This window comes from Aplidium turbinatum, chromosome 2, assembly GCF_918807975.1.
Source record: "Aplidium turbinatum chromosome 2, kaAplTurb1.1, whole genome shotgun sequence".
Classification (NCBI taxonomy): Eukaryota; Metazoa; Chordata; class Ascidiacea; order Aplousobranchia; family Polyclinidae; genus Aplidium; species Aplidium turbinatum.
The window spans coordinates 19,923,521-19,945,615 of record NC_137473.1 but is presented as its reverse complement, the minus strand read 5'-3'; the positions used below and the strand labels follow the sequence as shown (position 1 = coordinate 19,945,615).

The following is a 22,095-nucleotide window of genomic DNA, read 5'->3' as shown; positions in this document are numbered from 1 at the left end:
ACCTTCCAAAATGACACTTTTCATAAATAATTTTACTTGTGGCAACTGTACACCACTGCATAGCTTGCTTATTCCATGGATCGACCATGGTTGCATCTACGCTGCAGGGATTGTTAAATGTAGAGGTCCGCTTTGCTCATTGTGTAGGCTACCAGTCCGTAATAATCCGACCTACACATTTCAAAATCCTTTGATAATTAATCAGTTTAAACTGGGACACACCAGCAAAGTATTGCTAATCGATCACCAAACCAAGAAGTAAAAACTTAGTAGTCTTTCACAAAAAATTGTCACAGAATTTTTTATTTGCTAAGCTCTACAGTCTACTGTATAACATCAAAAATGTCGCGCTAAAATTCATGCAAAGAAAAACGTCGCAGTTCAAGGAGAAACAAAAACCGGAGACATAGGCTACCTACATTATTTAAAATTGAAAAAGACAGTTTTGTCCCATTTTTCTCCCCTTAGGCTATCTAAAACCAAACGGTGAAACAAAAAGGAGCTTGTTTTAGAAGTTGTGTTTTGATTTATGTTGTTCATATTTCTAACTATATACAACCATGTACTGTAGAAGCGGTAACCTGTGCTAAAGTATGAACTTAGTAAGTAATATGTAAAATAACTATATCAAAGTTTTTATCAATGGTTTCGTTGTTAAATTTTGAAAGGTAAAAATTATTCTTGAGTTAGCACGTGTTCTTAGCTTTTTTTTGTGCATCATTTTTTAAATAGGCCTAGTGCCTGGTAAAACCAAAGCTGCCTGATAAACTGCCTGCTGAGTGGTTGGCCCCACTTTGAAATGACCAAACAGTTTTCCCACCCCCTTCTAGAATGACTTAAAAGTAATGTTGTTTGCACGAGTAAATACAAAAATTATTGTGTTTCTTTAATCCTTATTCTTATAACTGACAATGCAATAACACAATATTATGCTTTCCCTTATGCGGGGATCTGACAATTGGATTGTTCCTTTCTTGCTGTTTTGTGCATCCATTTATCTGTACGATTTAACCTCTCCTGTTTCCGGTAATGCGAGGGTTTGTGTGGCCAACAATCGTCTACTCATTGACGGCATTTTTCAATGCCACCTGGTCTTGGAGATGAGGCCTGCCGACCGCAGATCTTCTTTCACGTAGTTTAGTCAACGCTTCTTAGGACGGTGCGTTATCCCCATTGACGTTGAAGAACTGAATTTTCTTTAGCTAATCGACTTCTCCATGCGTTGTACGTATCCGTGCTGAGGAAGCCTTTTTCATCTCATGACATCTTCAAGCTGATGGATGCCAAGCCTGGATCTCAGCTCTTCCAACGTCACCTGATCAGAAAGACACTTGGAACAGATCCATCGTAGCCTACTATACATTATCTTTGCAAAGTAGCAGGTTTTTCTCTTCAACAGTGATGAGCCAGGTCTCACTTGAGTGCAGTAGAACACTCTTCACACACATATTTTACGCGTGATCTCAACTACCGAAGGAATACTCTTGACCATAAGAATAAACATACTGTATTAAGCACACGAAAACTCCTCCTGCCTAATTGCACGCCTTACTGCAAAGGCATCCGTACAGCCTCCCGATTGCCAAATTAAGTCACCAAAATAGCAAAAGGCAGGTATACGACGTCGAATTCTTCATCACCAGTTGTCAGAAGTTGGCTACGAAACTATATCTGTATTTTGATGTGAAGAATGCAAAATAAACTCTCCGTAGCGGTGATTAAGCAACAAGCTCAGTGACGTTTTTAATTTTGTTTCCGGTTGATGATCGCATCAAATCGTGGTGTGTTAGCGCGGAGTACTACTCGCATGTCAAGGATCAAATTGTTGTTTTTTGTTATGTGAAAGAGGCAGAAAAATCCTGGTTTCTTAATTATTCCTTTATAGCTAATCTTCATCATTCAGCATTCCCACACCCCCTAAAACAGCTCTCGCAGTTACCGTTTTTTTTCATTTGACAGATCATTTGATTGTTGTTAGCAATGAAATTATGACGTGTGTTTTGTGACAAACGATTCATGAAAGAATGAAGGAAAACCTTTTCTGCATGCAACTGGTTTTGTGTCTCGTTTGTTGCGTAACCATTGCTTTGGCTGAAATTAAGTATTGCAGAAGACAATATGAGCTTGATTCCGAGCCAGAATACAATCGATGCTTGGAGCCTCTTAAACCAGAGGATGCGTTATGTGGAACCACCAACAATGCTCAGCTCCAGTGCCACACAAGACGAGCCAGTTACAACTTTCACGACACCAAAGGCTGGTGGTTAAATGTCTGCCTCTTTCCCGTAGATCAACCTGGATTTAACAATACCGATATGTACGAGTGCGGGGTGATGTTTGAATATTACGGGAAAGTGAAGTGTGCAAGAAAATCCGATCCAAGCATATCCTTCACAAAACCTTGCAACTTTACTTTTTATTTTTGTCAAGAAAGAGACCCCATGGATTGCGTGGAGACATTTAGAAAAGTACTTGAAGGTTTGTGACATCTTTGTGACGATTAAAAATGCAAATCGTACTTTAACCGTAAAATGTTTATTTTAAGCACCTGCTGTGGATGAGAGGAGGTAGCTCAATAGCACGTGAAAGAGCATCAACAACTCAACGACAAGATATGCGGCTTGATGTCAGCTATAGTTCAGAATTAGGCCTAACCGGTGGATTAAGCACGCTCGACAACAAGTTTCTATATATTCTGTAGTTTCATTAAGTTAAATGTTGCATAATCAGAAACCTTTATCAAGTTACACTGCTCAGCATTATACTTCAACTGGGTTTTATAATATATTTTCACAAAATTGGAAACCAGTATTTTTAACGTTTTAGACGGAGGGAGTTGCGAAGCTAGCGACGACTGGTGTCCTTCCGAAAACCTTTATTCTCTGACAAACGTCATTCGGTGTGACAATATCACCAACATGATCCACCCCCCTGACTTCAAGTATCTTACGGCACTCAGCATCAGGTGAGTAACACCATCGATGCATATTATGTAGCAATTACCTACTATAGTCCTGCGCTCATGCTTTGTCATCAATGAAAAAAAAATGCACAAAGGCACGATATAAAAGCATCACTTTTGTGTGTTAAGGCATGTAGCTCTGTGGTTCTCAACATTTCAGCACCGGTCCAAATTCAAAATCTAAATTTTATAAAGAGTTTCAACAAAAGAAACGCTATTTAATGTGAAACTTGACGTTGGATTTGACTTAATAAGTTTTCCAAAACCAAGAGTAATAAGCTATTGAAAAATGCAGTTCTCAAAAGCTAGTTAAAATGATGGTTAATCGGTTGTGATAGTTGGATATAAATTCCGATCATTTTGCTGATAAATGCTTTACACATGTAAGTTATGTTGAACAAGCATTTTGTGGTGCATTGCTTATTAAGTTGGAATATTTTCTTTTTGGGACTCGATTTCAAAAATGAAGTAGATGATCACATTTGATTGCTTGTATCAGCATTACATCTGACTGCAAATCTAACAGCTTCAGCTGAAAATCATTGAAGGGCGATGGCTGCGTCTATTGCCATAGGTGTTGCAAATATTTTTATCAGATACAGGAAAGAGTTGATACCGATAATGGGACTGACTGTCAAATTCATCAGTCATGTCGCCAATAAGCCTTGTGTACTTTCGAATGATCCGTTACTTGATGCTCTGACTTAACCATAGCATGGCTGAACCATCGAAAGGGCAGTGGACATGAGCAGTTGAGCACGTCTCCATTGTCAGCATCAATATCTGCTACAAACTGCTTAAACCTTAAACTTGCCATAATCAATGATCAAGCACATTTGCATGAATCCTGTTTACTGTTGATGTTACGATTTCTGTCAAATTAGACATCTTCCGTGATTTAACAAAGATATTTATTGGTGTAGAATCTAGTGGTGCCATATCATAGGGGTAACATTATTCTATTCACAACATCTGTTAACGAGTCCATCAAGACCTTGATTCTTCCCTAAAATGGAAGAACACTCATCTGTTGCAACTGAATACAGCTTTGACAGGTCAAATGTGTTAAGGCTTGAATGACATTCACAAAACATATAAAACCTATCCATTTTATTATGCCCTAAATGGAATGCAAAGTGAGAAATTGCTCGCAAATGTTAAAGTCTGGTGTAACTCCGCTGATAAACACGGCTAATTGCTCTGTATCTGTAGTGTGGAGAAACGTTAAGGCATTTTTTGCTAGCACCTAAATTATGTGATAACTATGCATTCTCGCCATTTTGAGAAGTTCTTTTAGCACAAGTAATATCTTTTGATTTATTGATGAAGGCCGCAGGAAGACTGGTTGTGGGCGGTAAGCGGCACGATGGGTCGAGGTTGAGAATTACTGATGTAGCCCCTCAGTTTGGATATTGCACTATTTTTATGATTCGCTGTTTCCTCTAACGAAATTGCGGGTTATTGTATCTTTACTTCGAGTTACTTCAGTTCTTTGATCATATTTTTAGTAATAACAATACGGTATTAGAAAATAAAATTGATCATCACTGTAAAAGTAGCCTACTTGTAAAGGCACAAATCAATTTGCCAGTTTTTCATCGCTGCGTTGGTTGCTTGTATGCTGTAAGTGGAATATTTACTTGCGTTTCACTAACAAAATTAATGTTGTTAACAGGAGTTACCGTAAAAGAAGTATTTGAAAGCTTTCGTTTAAAATTGAGACATTAGCAGAACAATTATAATTTTCGGTTTAAACATTTTTGTTCATAATTTCTAATTGTGCTTTCAAAATAATCGATATTGGATTGAAGCTAGAATACATCTTCTTTCTTAGACCTCCTGATCATTGCTTGAAATCACTGAATTTTGCCGAAGAAATTCTCTTGATTGTTGGAGTCATCGGAATTATAGCGGGCTTGGGTATCGGAGTTTGGTGGTACAAGAAGACCACGAAAAAGCACCGGGAAAAAGAAAAATCTGATCCGATCATTCAAACAGTGGTAACCAAGCTTTTTCTACTTGCACAATTTAGTGAAAATAAAACGCAACTGATGTTAACTTTTATTTTATGGTTGTAAGAACTTTTGAATCTTCACAATTTTTCCTAAATTTGTTTAACAATAGGCAGTACACATCAATGACAGTTTTCATTACCATTAAGTTATTCTTCCGCTTTCCGTTGAATGTCACCATGCGTGGCTGCAAAGATCAAATATGTTGTGTGAAGCACCAAATCCTTAAATCAGCACGCTATTGCTTTCAGAAAATTGATTGTTAGATCAATATTGAGCAATACAAACACTGTTCTGCCAACAATTTGAAGCCTACAAAAACTTAAGAAACCATTGTTCGACTTTTTTCAGTGACGCCACGAAATACTTTGTCTCGTGAGTCGTGACAAGCCAAATTTTACAAAATCTTAAATTTGGTTATATTGCTGAAAAGTGTAACCTATACAAACCGTGAGCCTCCATACAAATATTCTACTTGTTATTGAAAATATGCAAACTTCTTCAATGTTATCATTTTAGGGTCATTCCATTTCCATGTCAACTCAACAGGTTATTGGAAAAGTGCAAGCTCGACCCTCTTAGATTTTCTTGAAATTCACACTAAAGTTTCATATTGATGTAGGTAATGAACACAAAAAAAATTTCAGTTCATTATTTCAAGACGTTTAGAAATAACAGCCCTTCAAAGTCACCAAAGTTCCTCAAAATGCGTTCGCATGTAAATTTTCCTCCATGTTTGGGTCTTCACAACTTTTCATGTAAAGCATTTACAAATCTGAAATTTAGTATTCTGATTAAGAAGCAGCCCTAGCTTTCATATCTACCATCAAAATTGCTAATTTCAAATTAGTTTTAGATATAGAACCTTTCAAAAATTGAAACTTTTTACATTTGAAAAAATTACATCAATTTTTGATGTCCGCTATCTCCCAAACCAATAGTCCCAGAACTTCCATTTTGCATATTATCATTCTATACTAGTTGGTAATTAACCCCAATGAGACTGACACCAAATAAATGTGAAATTATTGAAGTTTGGAGGGTGCAAAAATGAAGCGCAAGCAAAAAACTCAAAATGCGCCATCTTGTGGTTAATATTTGACCCTGTGGACAGTCATTCAGGAAGTTGAAACTTTCAGAAAAAATCTTCTTTGCCTAAGCTATAAACAGTTCAAGTTTCAAATATGTAACCCAACTCCTTCAATAGTAAATGCAGCTGTGAAATCATGAGTTTGACCATCACATGCAAAAGTCTTGTGGGTGTGAGGTAGTGTGGCTTACTTGGCAAACATGAAAATGTTTTGACTTTTGCTGAGGACACCCTTTTAAATTGTGAAGTTATCAGAAAAAATAACTCCTTCAAAACATTTTTGAATTTGAAATTGATTTAGGGGTGGCCCTCTCCCCCTGAAGTTCTGCGCCTTCCCCCCAAAAAACCAAATCTGCATATCTCAAAAACTGCTGGAGCTAGAGAAACAGTTTTTGTGTCAAAAGATGCAGAAAACATGATTTCCTATCTGCTTTCTGAACAGTGATTGTGCCTATCTTGAGTAGAAAAGCAGTTATTTAAAAAAAACCTGTTTTGGGTATTCTAGCACAAAACAGCGCTGAACAAGTATTGTGGTCCAAGCTATTCAATACACAAAGTTCATAAACTAACTTGTATATAACTGGTTAGTTTCAAGATAAAAATGAAACTAAACAAACAAGCAAGCAAACAAAAAAAAAAAGTCAAATGAATCAGTAATAGGTCACAACTCGCAGCTATAACTAAGTCAAAACAGGAGAGTTGTATTGTTTCATGTTTTTGTGAATCTCTGCTATTTACTGTTGACTTTTTAAGATCATAGCATGCATAACCATCACAACAGGTAGATGGCTTTTCCGTGTTTCAGCATAATTATCTTTAACTGCCTTGCTCAATAGCCAGGGCCCGATTAACCATGAGGCACACGAGGCACAGGCCTCAGGCCCCCTGGTTTTGGGGGCCCCCAATTTTTTTTACATTAGTACCGTAGACGTCAATACTTTTATAGGTTTCAAGCAGTGCCGTGTCAAGGGGGGCCTGGATCCCAGGCCCACCATCTCAAGGGGCCCACAAATAATACATTTTTGCATTTCAGAAAAGTGTTTTTTGAGTTGCTAAAGTTTATTGCATGTACTTGTCCATTAAGAAGATGATTTAGGCCTTTATTATACTAAAATATCTCAAATTTGGGGCCTATTATACAAATTTGGGGCCTATTGTACAAATTTGGGCCCTAACTACACTGAAACATCTCTAAAAACACCATTACTATCTAAAAACAAAGTTAAAATGCGATAACGTTAGTAACATGATCTGCAGAAATGTATTTAACATATAACAGGTTGGATGCAATTGAATATATGAATTCAAAAAGGGCCCAATTGCCACAAAGTGTTTTTGGCACAAATGTTTTAATTATTTTGGTCATTTACTTTTGTGGTGAACTTCGATAATGATTATATGCTTAAACATACTGGTAAGCATCATACCTATAAAGTTCACTCAGTGAGGATTCTGTGGAGAAACTATAGAGAAGTTGAAGTGCAATTGCTGTAGTTGGGCCCATTTCAAAATCAATGGAAAAATTGATAGGGTATTTTTTATGTGTTTACCGATATGTTTGAAAAATCTGGCTGTTTTTTTTAAGTATCATTTAGAAGACATAGAAAGAAATTGGAAAGCACAAATAGTGAAATAAAAAAAAACAACTGGAGGGCCCTTTTTGAATTCATCATCATCATAATCCATCGTCGGTTTGTTCCCCACTAGTGGGGGTGGCCGATTGTTTCCGCACAGCAATTGTTTTTATCCCTTTTCTCCATTTCACCCTGTCCCTTGCATCTTCCTCCTTCAGTCCGATTTTTTTAAATTCATCCTTCACTTGTTGTTTCCACGTTCTTCTTGGACGACCGCGTTTCCTCTTCCCATCCACCTTTAGATCTAGTGCTTTTCTAAGAAAACTTCCTTCCTCCCTCCTTATCACATGTCCATACCATCTTACTCCATTTGCCCTTGCCATTTGGTCTATGGTCTCTCTCATCTCTAGCATATCCAACAATTCTTCAGTCCTTTTTTCCCTTCTCGTTTTCACCCCACACATTGCTCTCACCATTGACCTTTCCGTTCTTCTCAGGATTGCCAGTTCACTCTCTCTCAATACCCATGTCTCGCTACCATATAGCATTGCAGGCCGCACACAGCTCCGATATACTTTTCCTTTCATCCTTAGTGAAAATTTTCTGCCATACAACATTTCCCCACATTCCCTGAACTTTGCCCAGCCCAATCTTGCCCAGCCCAATCTTGCCCTTGTTGTCACCGCTGCTTCACATCCACCACTTCCATCTATCCGATCACCCAGATAACAGAAGTCTGTCACTGTTTCGATGCCATGGCAGAACTCATCATCATGGCCTTCCACTTCATTCCTTCCTTTACTGCATTTCCCACAAACAAAACACTTCGCCAATCTTGTTGCGGCTCTCTTTACATTAGCACATCTTGCATGTACCCACTTTCCACATTCACATATTCAATTTCTTTTCATTGAAAGAAACCGGAAAGCACAAAAAGTAAAATAAAAAAATGGGGTTGGGCCCTTTGTGAATTTACATATTCAATTTATTTTCATCAATAAAAGTGTTTTGTTTTAAAAAATTGTTAGCTGTAAGCAAAATAGCATTTCAGATAGTTTAATTATCATTTCAATGTTAACATTTACAATACTATAATTATAAATATCCTTGACTAGTGATGTTGCGAGCAGGAAAAACCTGTCAGGACTGTACTTTTAGCAGAAACGTTCTTCTGTATTTACTTTTCCTGAATATATGCACAATTGCACATGAAATTGCTCTTATCGTCAAATACCTTATAAGCCTGGCATATCACATGTTGTACAGTACAAAACAAAAATCATTCTTAACACAAGGGACCTGTTTATTCATGCCACTAACCTAGGCTACCATACCCTAAAAACTTTAATTAACTTGAATACCTACATAAAATTATGAAAGCTTTGCCTTGGAATGAAATAATGTTGAATAAAAATAATTGAACACCTGATCCTCAAAACGCTTCACACTGCTTTAGTTTATAAATTCCGTACAATCACAATGTTTTCACCTTGGTTGACAGAACAAGTAATGTTGCCAGATAAAACATAAAAATTGTGAAAAACAATAATGTCACCAGATGGCCAAATCTGAATGGAAATTAATAATTTCTACAGTTTTGGTTTTATCCTCAGATTTTATCTGCGCGGTACCGGGCGGCAAAGCAGGGCAAAGTTAAAACAGTCAAAATTTTGTGTGATACGATGGTATGACCGCGTCGTGACCGATAATGTTCCATTGCCAGTATTGGAGTGGGTATACAAGTCTCCCCCCACCCCCCTTGGCAACTCATGACAAAGACAGGACTCAACCAAACATATAGGGTGAAACTACTTTACCTTTGCTTTACTGTTCACACACTTCAATCCACATGTTTTGGTCAATTCCTCTTTATCATGAGTTGCCAAGGGTGGGGGGGAGGGCTTGTATAGCCTACCAGCTCCCTAGTATTTTTTTTATTAGAAATTGTTAACACTTTTGGCTTTCATTCCGAGCAAAGATGTAGCTAAGAAATGATAGACCTGTGTTTGCGGTTACTTACACTTGTGTTGTTTTCTAAACTGGTGAGAAAGTCTATTGAAATGAACCACATTTCCATGTCGATGCAGTGAAAATATACACAATGTTATAGGTCTGCTTGACGATAGAGGGCCCAAAATTATTCTGGCCCCGGGGCCCACAAAGGGTTTAACACAGCACTAGTTTCAAGGAACCATTAATAAAATCTGCTAGTTCAAATTCAAATGTAGCCTATATTTTGCTAGTGTTTCCTGTATGAAATTGAAATGAGCTCAATTGCCAATCTGTTTTTTCATCAGATTTTTCAGAGATTTTTCATCCAATAATTTTTGTAATAAGTATAAAAGTGTTCATACTGTTAGAAAGTTGTAGGTAAATTGGCTAAAATAACATTTATGAAGTTATAGTTTTGCTTGAACTATATTTTAGCCCATATTTCATCATTCGCAGAGACTACATGGCATTGCTTTGAATTTTGAAAGCGATTACCAACAGGGGCCCCTAAACTTAGCTGTGCCTCGGGCCCCCGTGAGCCTTAATCAGGCCCTGTCAATAGCACATTGAGTTGGTAACAGTAAAATAAAGCAGCACTAACACAACAAAGCAAGTATGGTAGGCTACTGTAGTTAGCAAAGCACATTCAACAGTATGAGGCAAAGAATATTGCACAGCAAAATAATATAACTCCATAAGTGTACAGGATATATTTGTCACAGGATATATTTGTCACAGGACATCCCCGGCCAGAAATAAAAAATAAAAAAAATAAAACACTGAGATTTGCAAGTCAGAACATCTTACATAAGACTTAAACACTGAAAGCAAAGTAACGGACACAAAAGATTGTGGCAAGTCATTACAATTCATTTGCAGTGTGATGGCAGAATAATCATAATTCGATCATAGTCCATTGTGTTTAATCTGTACTGTCTGCCACCATGCCCTTGCAACTGTAGAGGACTTATTATACACAAAATATCCAGGAATGGAACCCAGTAGCCTACTCATTCGTGAGTGTTGAGAGCATCTTCTGATGTGATGCTGCTCTGCTACTACCTATTGCTGATTCATTTGTTTTTTTTTTTCTGTTTGCTTGCTTGTTTGTTTAATTTCATTTTTACCTTGAAACTAACCAGCTATACAAGTTAGTTTATGAACTTTGTGCATTGAATAACTTGGACCAAAATACTTGTTCAGCGCTGCTTTGTGCTGGAATACCCGAAACAGGTTTTTTGAAATAACTGCTTTTCTACTCAAGATAGGCACAATCACTGTTCAGAAAGCAGATAGGAAATCATGTTTTCTGCATCTTTTGACACAAAAACTGTATCTCTAGCTCCAGCAGTTTTTGAGATATGCAGATTTGGTATTTTGGGGGAAGGCGCAGAACTTCAGGGGGAGAGGGCCACCCCTAAATCAATTTCAAATTCAAAAATGTTTTGAAGGAGTTATTTTTTCTGACAACTTCACAATTTAAAAGGGCGTCCTCAGCAAAATTCAAAACATTTTCATGTTTGCCAAGTAAGCCACACTACCTCACGCCCCCAAAACTTTTGCATGTGATGGTCAAACTCATGATTTCACAGCTGCATTTACTATTGAAGGAGTTGGGTTACATATTTGAAACTTGAACTGTTTATAGCTTAGGCAAAGAAGATTTTTTCTGAAAGTTTCAACTTCCTGAATGACTGTCCACAGGGTCAAATATTAACCACAAGATGGCGCATTTTGAGTTTTTTGCTTGCGCTTCATTTTTGCACCCTCCAAACTTCAATAATTTCACATTTTTTTAGTGTAAGTCTCATGGGGATTAATTACCAACTAGTATAGAATAATAATATGCAAAATGGTAGTTCTGGGACTATTGGTTTGGGAGATAGCGGACATCAAAAATTGATGTAATTTTTTCAAATGTAAAAAATTTCAATTTTTGAAAAGTTCTATATCTAAAACTAATTTGAAATTAGCAATTTCGATGGTAGATACGAAAACTAGGGCTGCTTCTTAATTAGAATACTAAATTTCAGATTTGTAAATGCTTTACATAAAAAGTTGTGAAGACCCAAACATGGAGGAAAATTTACATGCGAACGCATTTTGAGGAACTTTGGTGACTTTGAAGGGCTGTTATTTCTAAACGTCTTGAGATAATGAGCTGAAATTTTTTTTTGTGTTCATTATACATCAATATGAAACTTTAGTGTGAATTTCAAGAAAATCTAAGAGGGTCGAGCTTGCACTTTTCCAAAAACCTGTTGAGTTGACATGGAATGACCCAAAGAGCCTTTCAACAAAGACAACAATGTATTAGAATAGAGTCAAAGCTTTTTTTCGGTTCTGTTGACCCGGTCTCGAGCAAAACTGATGACTGTGGAACACCGGTAGAAAACCTTTGACCTCAGTAAAATCCTTATTTTCTTTGTTAGTGCAAATTCAAGAAATCTATCCATATCAATTTTAACAGAGACTGGAATCTTTTCCTTCTGTTACCATTCGATCAAAAGTATATTTTAACAAGTATATGCTAATGTTAAATCATGAAGGCCAACAAGTTTACAAGAGCATGGTTTGAGATGCATGGTTTGAAAAATATTTTCAAAATGAGTTTTGAAGTTTTGACATCCGTAGGCCTACTCATGAAAATGAGGGCTGTAGTGTCGGAGTCGGAAGGATATTGGCATATCCGAAGTCGGAGTCGTTAAAAAAGGCTTACTGCGACTCCGGCTTCATACATAACAATAAACAATACAAATTTTTTTGCAATTTTTTCAAAATATTTTTTCTTGTTCCCTGAATTGCGCTCTTAGATTTTACCAAAAAGTAGAAGTGTTTGTTCTTGCCAGTTTAAAGTTGCCATTTCAAGTTCGATTACAAATGAGATTAATTTAAAATCAAAATAAAAAAAGACAACAACTTTAAAAAGTCTGACAACCCTAACAAATCTGGCAACACTGAAAGCGGAGTCGGTCAGTTATAAATTGAGGGTCGGAGTCGTATAATTTTTGCCAGACTTCACAGCCCAGGTAAAATTGCATAAAAATGTTGGTGCATCATTTCAACTATTCAGTTTTAAAGCAGTTGTGCATTTTCAGCTTACTTGGTTTCGAATCAAGTAAGTTATAACAATGTCTTATCATGTTATAGTTCAAAAATCTGTGAGCAAACATTGTCATGTGTAAAATACCAGAGTGACAAAGGGTGGGCTATATGTTGTGACATTAACTAATATGATAGTTTTCATTAGTTTAGTTATTGACAGATGATGTTGATAAATTGTAACATTACTTGATCGATATTATAATCATTTATTTTACTGAGTAGGCCTATGGCGTCATGATTGGTGACCTTTGCTTTATGTTCAGGAAAGTGTACTGAAAGGTCCTGAACCGTTCTTGCGATTTCGCGTCAACTCAAATCAAGAAACAGCGGAGCCTTTCACGGCTAAGAAGTTGCTCGTCAGGGATGGTAGTGATCATTCATCGCGTGACACTGGATTCGAGTCTGTATGCATGGCCGATCTTCTTTCTGTTGTGGAGGAAGATGAGGTGCTGGAAGTTGCACAAGAACCCGCTCCTCTTTACATGAAAAAATGTGAGACGTCCTCTTGGTATGACTCGAAAAAGGAAAATTGCAAGGCTCTTGTGATTGAAAAAGATCTCTTACCACAAATAGATGGTTTATCTGATCATGCAAAGGAAGTAAATTTTATCTTTACAGAAGACAATTCTTCAAGCTACCCTGTACCTCTAGTGGATTCTTCCAGTAACATTAATTTGGAAGATACAAATGATGGAAGTGGGTTTTTCGTTCAAACCTATACAAGCCAACAAAACGACACATTTGGTGCTATATCTGGATATAGTCGAAAAACTGACTTTCGATCATGTATTGATTAATTTTTCTGTACACGTTTCAAGGATTACGATCATTGAGTCACTTTAAAATTTGGAAGTCTGAAGATGAATTAGCATAAACAATGTGCATTGGAACGTGTTTTGTCAAAATAAAATTTTTGAAGAACTGCTTTCCAACTTTGGTTTACGTTTCGTACTGTACTGCAGCAGATGGGGGTGTTTCGTTCAGTATAGCCTACACTTTAACATGGGAAAAATTCCTCTATAAACCAGCTGACTGCAGCATTATAAGATTTCTAGCACTCGACCAGAGAGTTGATTCTTGCTTTGAACTTTGTTTGGTAGCCTAATTACAGAAAAAAGAGTAATGGCAGGGGTGGGAATTGCACCTACGTCATCTATTCTAAATGACTACTTTCCTAGCTTTCAAATCGCTAGGCCATGGTGTCGAAGGCGAAATGTTCACTTTACTTTCTATCAAAAATGTTTCGAAAACAACACAATATCACTTGCATAAGTCACATGATTGCAATCAACTGATCTGAATCTTGCTTTCTGATTGGTTAACAAACTTCATCTGCTGCAGTGATCTGCAGATTATAAATACCCATACCGTACATAATAATATTTTTATTGTATTTATTTTAGTGTTTATTGTTTGTTTTTGCATTGCATTGCTCACATTTTATTAGCATTATATATTGTTTTCCTTGCGTCATTAGAAAATGTCCAATTGTAAGTCGTTTTAAACAACAGGCCTGCAACAACCGTACAGTGTTCCTCAAGTAAACATCAAGTCCACAACAGCCAACAACAACTATAGAAAATTTTTCATGAAAATGTTGAAGAAAAAAACTGCTACGTTGAATTGTAACTACGTGAACCTAACTCTAATGCCCAACAGAAACGATAAAGCAGTTATTAGCCTACCATACGTATCATCGCAGAATGGGACCTTTCTGGTTTTGGCCCATATCTTCCTTGCTTCAGTTTAAACTGACGGCCCAGAAAGAAGAATACAAGTCATACTGATGCCAATAGGAGTCCAGTTTTTGGGTTAATCTGATAACGAAGTATCCATTTAATTTTTTGACTATTTTAAATGATGAGTTAGGGTTAGGGTTTGCAAACTTATCATTCTGAACAGCTATCACGATATTTACTGCAACCTAAACTAAACACAAAACAATGAGTTTTAACTGTGTTAAAATGTCTACGACTAGGCCTAAGTATAAAATTGAATAATCGTCACAGACCGATAAAACATATCTCATTGAAGCGATATTATGCTTAAAACAAATCTGTTATAGTCGTCATCTACGTTGAATATATGTAACTCGTGACCAGCGTCACTACATAATCACCGTTCAGCGTTTTCTGGTACAGACGTTGGAATTGATTACCACCGCACTGCGCGTGTAATCAATTGAGCGTTCTGTACCACGTTCCTCAGTTGATTGCTTTGCGTTTCTTTCTTACTATATATTGCGTTGATTTCATACACTGAATCAGTAAGTAACAAGAGGTAAATGGTTTTCTCACTTGGTTGGCTATCGCTACAATTATTATTGTTTATTTTATATTAAACGTCTGGAAATACAACAGACATTTAACTGGCGTCGTCGGCAGGATCTTTACAGAATTTCTACAGGATTTTAGAAACATGGAGAAACTGATCGAAGTCCTGCAACAACAAATTGCCAACCAAGAACGCCAGACGAAGGAGCAAATTGCCAGACAAGAAGAACGTCACCAAGAACAAGTACAACGTCACCAAGAACAAGAACAACGTCATCAAGATCAAATTGCCAACCAAGAAAAGCGCCACCTTGAACAACTACGAGAAATACGAGCCCAAACTTCAAGACCACAACCAACAACAATACAACAGCAGGTATCTTTACCTAAGTTCGTAACGTTCGATGCCACCACTGAACTGTGGACAGACTATTGGAAGAGGTTTAACACCTTTGTAGCAGCACATTCAGTCGCACAAGACAAAATGCCGCAGGTTTTTCTCACCAATCAATCACCTACAATCTACAAAATGTTAACAAATTTGGCTGCGCAGGAAACAAACCCAAAAGAAGTCAACGATCTCACCATGACGGAAATTACAAATTACATGGCTCAACAATTCGACCCAAAACGCTTCATCGTGAGGGAGCGATTCCGTTTCTGGAGCGAAATGAAGCGCAAGCCCGGTGAAACAGCTCAAGAACTAGCCATCCGCATACGCCAGGCAGCTGCCACCTGTGACTTCTCGTCCATTTCAAATCCATTGGACGAAGCTTTACGTACTCGTTTTATTTGTTCAATAGGTAACGAGGCGGTGCTTAAGGCGTTATTCAAAATCAGAGCTGATGAACTTACTTTCAAACGTGCGGTGGAGGTTGCATCAGAAACCGAAGAGGCAGCCAAGGTGGCCAAAGAAACTGTTTACGGCACTCCACCAGTACCAGTTGCGAAAGTAAGGACCATCAGTAAACCTCCAAAAACTAGGCAACTTACAGGTACTTTCTTTTCTTCTAAAAATAAAGAATGCTATCGCTGTGGTAATTCCAACCACAACGCCAATGACTGTAGGTTTAAGAAAGCCACTTGCCATTTCTGCAATATTACGGGACACTTACAGAGTGTTTGTCGAAAGAAAGCTAGACAGTTCAAACCTTCTAAGGTAAATTGTATTAAGGAAATTAACATGCTTTCTAGTTCTTGCAGAAAACCTCGAAATTCAAAGTTGGAAGTACCGATCTCCATTAATTCGGTAACCACACACTTAGAACTGGACACTGCTACAAATGGAAATTTCCTTTCCAACGACGTCTGGACTCGGGTAGACGCACCTCAATTGCAAGCACCAGTGTCGCAGTTCCAATCTGCTACCAAGCATCTACTACCAATCACGGGTTCTTTCACGGCCCAGGTAACTTGTCCTTCCACGGGAAGGTCAGATAATATTCCTTTTGTAGTCACGACAGTCAAAGGACTAAACTTGCTAGGTCGTGATGCAATCTCGTCTTTAGGAATTTCTATCGATAAATTCCTTCTGTCTAACTGTTCTACTTTACAGAGCATCCAGTCATGCGACAAGCCTGATAAGAGTCTGGAGAAGGCATGCTCCCTCTTATGTGACGAGTTCAAAGATGTTTTTAAGCCTGAACTCGGGTGCTTGCGAGATTATGAACTAGACATAGATTTTAAGTCTGATGCTAAACCTGTTTTTCTAAAACCTAGGCCTGTACCTTTCGCGCTAAAGGAGGACTTAGCACAAGCCTATGATTCGGGCATTGCACGTGGTGTATGGACACCAGTTCAGTTTTGCGATTGGGGCACACCGGTTGTTCCAGTCCGTAAGCCTTCAAACTCTTCAGAAGCGAAGGCCAAGTTACGCATATGTGGCGATTATTCAGTCACGGTGAACCCTTCCCTGGAGACCCATCGTCACCCGTTACCCTTACCAGAAGACTTAATACAAAAGTTGGGTGGTGGGTACGGTTTCAGCAAGATAGACTTGGCTGATGCCTACAATCAGATTCGACTTGGTCCTGACAGTCGAAAACGACTCGCATTAAGCACTCACCGTGGCGTACTTTTACAAAATGTTTTACCTTTTGGCATATCTTCTGCTCCAGGTTATTTTCAGAAGATCATGGACGACCTTACAGCCGACCTTCCAGGGGTCGCAGTCTACCTAGACGACATTCTTGTCAGTGGCACTACTGCTGAGGAGCATCTCCAGAATCTTAGACGGCTCCTCGATCGACTTCACTCAAAAGGCCTGAGGTGTAGGAAAGACAAGTGTAAGTTTGCACAACCTCAGGTAGAGTATCTCGGACACATTTTGTCCAGGCAGGGCATCTCCAAAGGTCCTAAGGTAAACGCCATACTGGAGATGTCTGCCCCCACTGACGTATCTTCTCTTCGTTCGTTTTTAGGTTCCTTACAATTTTATTCGAAGTTTCTACCGTTGAACGCTTCTACTGTAGCAGAACCACTATACCATCTCACGAAAAAGGACATTCCTTGGAGATGGGGAAAACAAGAGGAAAACTCTTTTGCTCAGCTGAAGCATCATCTATCTACTGATGAGGTTCTTACACATTTCAATGCGTCACTTCCGGTAGGTATCGCATGTGATGCTTCTAGTGTGGGCATCGGTGCTACTTTGTTTCACCGTTACCCAGATGGCACAGAACGGCCTATAGCAAACGTTTCAAAGATATTAACAGCTTCGCAGAGAAACTATAGTCAAATTCAAAAAGAGGCTTTGTCGATAATTTTTGCGCTAAAGAAATTCTATCAATATCTTTTTGGTAGATCATTCATTTTGGTCACAGATCATAAACCATTGCTTAGTCTTTTTGGCCCGACTAAATCGACACCTTCTTTGGCAGCAAATCGTTTGGCTCGTTGGGCACTCTTTTTGTCGCAATTTACATACACTATTGAGTACAGGAAGACGAAGGATCATCAAAACGCTGATGCTTTGAGTCGCTTACCAGCAGGAGGGGATAAAGTCTTCGATGAAGAGGAAAGTGCGGATGACATTGATATCGTCTGCGCTATCGATGCTTTGGATTTACAGGTCCAGACCCCAAATGCTGCCTCACTGCGTAAAGAATCTTCTAAAGATCCTACCATTTCCACGGTAATGCGTTTCATTCATGAAGGATGGCCGGCCAAGTCTTCTCCACAAGACCCGGTCGAACCGTTTCGTAAGTACGCAGACTCTCTTTCTACTTGTTACGGATGTCTACTTTACGGTTCCAGAGTGGTCATCCCGTCCAAACTTCGTCCTTCCGTCCTTCAATTGCTTCATGAAGGACATTTCGGCATTGAGAGAATGAAGCAGTTGGCAAGAACGTCCGTCTACTGGCCAAACATTGACCGAGACATAGCGGAACTTTGTCACAAGTGCAGTACCTGTGGCGAATATCAACCGCAATCTAAAACCCAGGTCCAATCATGGACGGTTCCAGAAGCACCGTGGAGTCGCTTGCACATAGATCATGCGGTAGAATTCATGGGTTACCATTGGTTACTCAGCATTGATGCTTTTTCTAAATACCCATGTATTCATGCTACTACTTCTTTATCTTCAACAGCTACTATCAACCTGCTAGAAGAAGATTTTGCTCATTTCGGCTATCCCCATACTATAGTTACCGATAATGCTACTACTTTTAAATCCACAGAATTTCAAACTTTCTGTAAGGAGAGGGGTATGGTACACATCACGGGTGCACCTTACCATCCGGAAACCAATGGAGCGGCGGAGCGCCTCGTACGTACGTTCAAGCAAGCACTTCGCAAATCTTCCCTACCCCCGAAGCAGGCCGTCTTGGAATTCCTACAGCAATATCGACGCACGCCCACTCCGAGTGGCTACTCTCCAAGCCAATTACTCAACAATCGTCAGATTCGAACCAAGATCGACACGCTTCTCCCTACACCGTCTCAAGTGGTACCCCGACGAAACCCTCACAACACCGACGCCTCCGAAGGTACCAAACGACATTTCAAACCGGGAGATCCCTGTTACGCGCTATCATTCACTCCACGACGGAGCCAGGATCCTCGTTGGGTTCCAGCCAAGGTGATCAAGCGACAGGGTAGCCGAATCTTCCTGGTACGTCTGCTGCCACATGGTCCGACGTGGAGGCGCCATATGGACCAACTGCAACCTCGCTATGCATCATCGGAGGACCAGGAGCCGGGAGATACTCCTGCACCAACAATCGACTCTTCCGCTGTCTCCACCTCAGCCCGAACGAATTCGGACGACACACCGACTGTACCGGAATTCGGGCCACACAACCCACGAAGGTCGAGCCGTCGCCGCAGACCTCCGGCTCGTTTCGGACTTTGAGTTTTATTGTTAATTCGGTGTCTTGTTCATTTTTTATGTTTGTGTATAAAAATTATCGGGGAGGTGTTATAGTCGTCATCTACGTTGAATATATGTAACTCGTGACCAGCGTCACTACATAATCACCGTTCAGCGTTTTCTGGTACAGACGTTGGAATTGATTACCACCGCACTGCGCGTGTAATCAATTGAGCGTTCTGTACCACGTTCCTCAGTTGATTGCTTTGCGTTTCTTTCTTACTATATATTGCGTTGATTTCATACACTGAATCAGTAAGTAACAAGAGGTAAATGGTTTTCTCACTTGGTTGGCTATCGCTACAATTATTATTGTTTATTTTATATTAAACGTCTGGAAATACAAAACACGTACTTGCAAATGTTGAATGAATTATTATTTGTCAGTTTAAACTGATGCAAGGAGCAGGAAGGTACAGTCAAACGTAAAACAAGAATTTTTTGTTTCCTACATTTTTGTTTTGGACCAACTTATAAACCCGTAGCCTAATCAATAAAACTATGGGATATTGTAATACTGTAATTATAAAAATAAAACTGAAATGGTCATGGGCAGGTCATACAATATAAAGAAAACAAATATAAAGATATAAAGGCGACAAATGGACCAGAGATGGACTAACAAACTAACAACTAACTTGGTCACCCTTGAAAAACAAAAGTAAACGAGGAAAGCCAAAAATGGGATGGAGAGTCAAGATTGACTTGTGGAAGTGGAACAACAAACTGGTACAAAAACACGCGATCGACTGGATTGGCAAAAAAGGAAAGGCCTTCGTTCAGCAGTGGACTACCACAGGTTGAAAATGATGATGATGAAGAATCAACAAAGCTAGAACACTCTACACACTGTGTGTCAAGTAAACAAATAAAATTAATTTGGCATAATGCCTACTTGGATTATTAAAACAAACATAGGCTACAATACTGTAGGCTAGTTTGTTTTTTTTAACAAAGAGTAATTTTGTTTCTGGAAAAGTTTTGTTTCCTTATAGTTATACAGTAGGCTACCATAAAAAACTTGTACACCAGAGCATCATAGAACGCAGAAAGCTCAGACAAATTTGATGTTCTTGAATCATGTTATGAAATCATCAAGTTATTCATGAAATCATTTTTAAGTTGTTTAGGCTTAGGCTACGTGCCCTAAGAAACAAACAATTAATTTTGTTTCATTTTCTGTTGTTATTTTTGCTCAATTTTTTGGCTTTAGTAGCCTATATTCCATTTTATTTTGAATAAAGTTTTTCAGTGAATTTGTTTTATTTCTTACTTATTTTTATGGAATAAAGTTTATCGTCGTTTTGAGTAGTCGCAATAGGCTATGGACTGAAAAGTAGAAGTACATTAGTGATAAAATATACTCAAGATGGGATATGAAAAGTATGTGGCGATAAAAAAAATCAGTAACTTTTTCAAGCACATGTTACTCCACACTGTGCTGATAAACGATTAGAACATGTTGAAAATAAAAATTGAAGAAAGAGCAAGAATTCGTTTCTAGGCTAAGACGAAACAGTCATTCAAGATGTGTCCAAGAACTTTTTTTTTTACCAGAAGTTGGTTACTAAAGCCAAAAATACAGATTAAAATCGTAAGAAAAAGATGAAGTGTAGCCTACCTGCAAACACCTGCAATTTGTCGGATTGGTCCATGACGCAAGACAATGATCCAAAAAAGATACAACCTGACTTGGTTGATTTGGTTTTGGTTGGTTTTGAATCTTATCTTTGGACTGACAAGCCTTGGTAGGTTATTCCTAGTAATTTCGCATACCTACTGTGTAGACTTGTAGAGGCTTTTGACGCAGGGCTGGTTACCGAGATTGACAGAGTGAAGTAACTGATTGTTAGAGGGTTGTTGCCGGGGAATTATTTCATCCATTAGGCACCGCTGAATGGAGAGCAGTCCTTAGAATGCGTTGCTCATTCGCACACACCGAGAGTCGAGCCAGCGCCGCTTGATCTTGAAGCTTCTTCGTTCACGAAATCACGCTGAGTAACTCAGCTATCGATGCAGACAAGACATAAGTCAACAACGAAAAAAATCAAAAAAACAACAACCTCCCAACCACACATAGTTTCACATACAGCGGAAATGAAATGATATAACAACAATTCTTTGTTTTAAGAAAAGAAAATGCCAAAAACGTATTCCTTACTCAGGGCCGGATTTAGCTGATGGGGGACCCGGGGCACTTTTAAATCGGGGGGCCCCCATGCAAAAACGATCTCTACGTCTACAGTAGCATCAGTCCAGTACTGCACAGCATTTTGCAGAAACTTTAAAGGCCAAAAGGAAAAAAAATAACACAAAATCACATTTTAACCACATAGGGGGCCCTTCAAAAGTCGGGGGGCCCGGGGCAACTGCCCCCTATGCCCCCCCTAAATCCGGGCCTGTCCTCACCGCAAACAGAGACAAACTGTTTCAGACGAAATAGGTTTGCACCAGTGCAGCTTAATTACAAGCTAAAAATTTAATTTGAATGGATTGAACACTTCGTTCTTCATTTGTTTGCAGCCTCTCTTTCTCTTACAATATTTGTAAGAAATTGTTCGATAAATAATTTTCATACGACATATTGTTTTGAAATTTCGTAAAGTGTTTTTTTTTCCATTTGAACCTCCATATATTTTAAGCCCAGTAATCACTGAATTGAAATTAGAAATGAATTCCTAAAATACTGAAGTTTCTAAATCGGGATGCCAAGCC

The 22,095-nt window shown here is 38.6% G+C and overlaps 1 protein-coding gene across 1 annotated transcript; it reads left to right on the top strand.

Moving 5' to 3' along the window:
- Window positions 1-2,024: 2,024 nt before the first annotated feature.
- LOC145788410 (uncharacterized) lies at window positions 2,025-13,532 on the top strand. Its single transcript, XM_082600177.1, has 4 exons — window positions 2,025-2,478; window positions 2,827-2,965; window positions 4,797-4,962; window positions 12,999-13,532. The coding sequence occupies exons 1-4, from the start codon at window positions 2,025-2,027 to the stop codon at window positions 13,530-13,532; spliced, it is 1,293 nt and encodes a 430-aa protein (XP_082456303.1).
- The last annotated feature ends 8,563 nt before the right edge of the window (window positions 13,533-22,095 follow it).

Coding starts and splice junctions, on each gene's coding strand:
- LOC145788410 (XM_082600177.1), top strand. CDS start 2,025: ATGAAGGAAAACCTTTTCTGCATGCAACTGGTTTTGTGTCTCGTTTGT. Junction 2,479..2,826: donor ATTTAGAAAAGTACTTGAAG/GTTTGTGACATC, acceptor TTAACGTTTTAG/ACGGAGGGAGTTGCGAAGCT. Junction 4,963..12,998: donor ATCCGATCATTCAAACAGTG/GTAACCAAGCTT, acceptor CTTTATGTTCAG/GAAAGTGTACTGAAAGGTCC.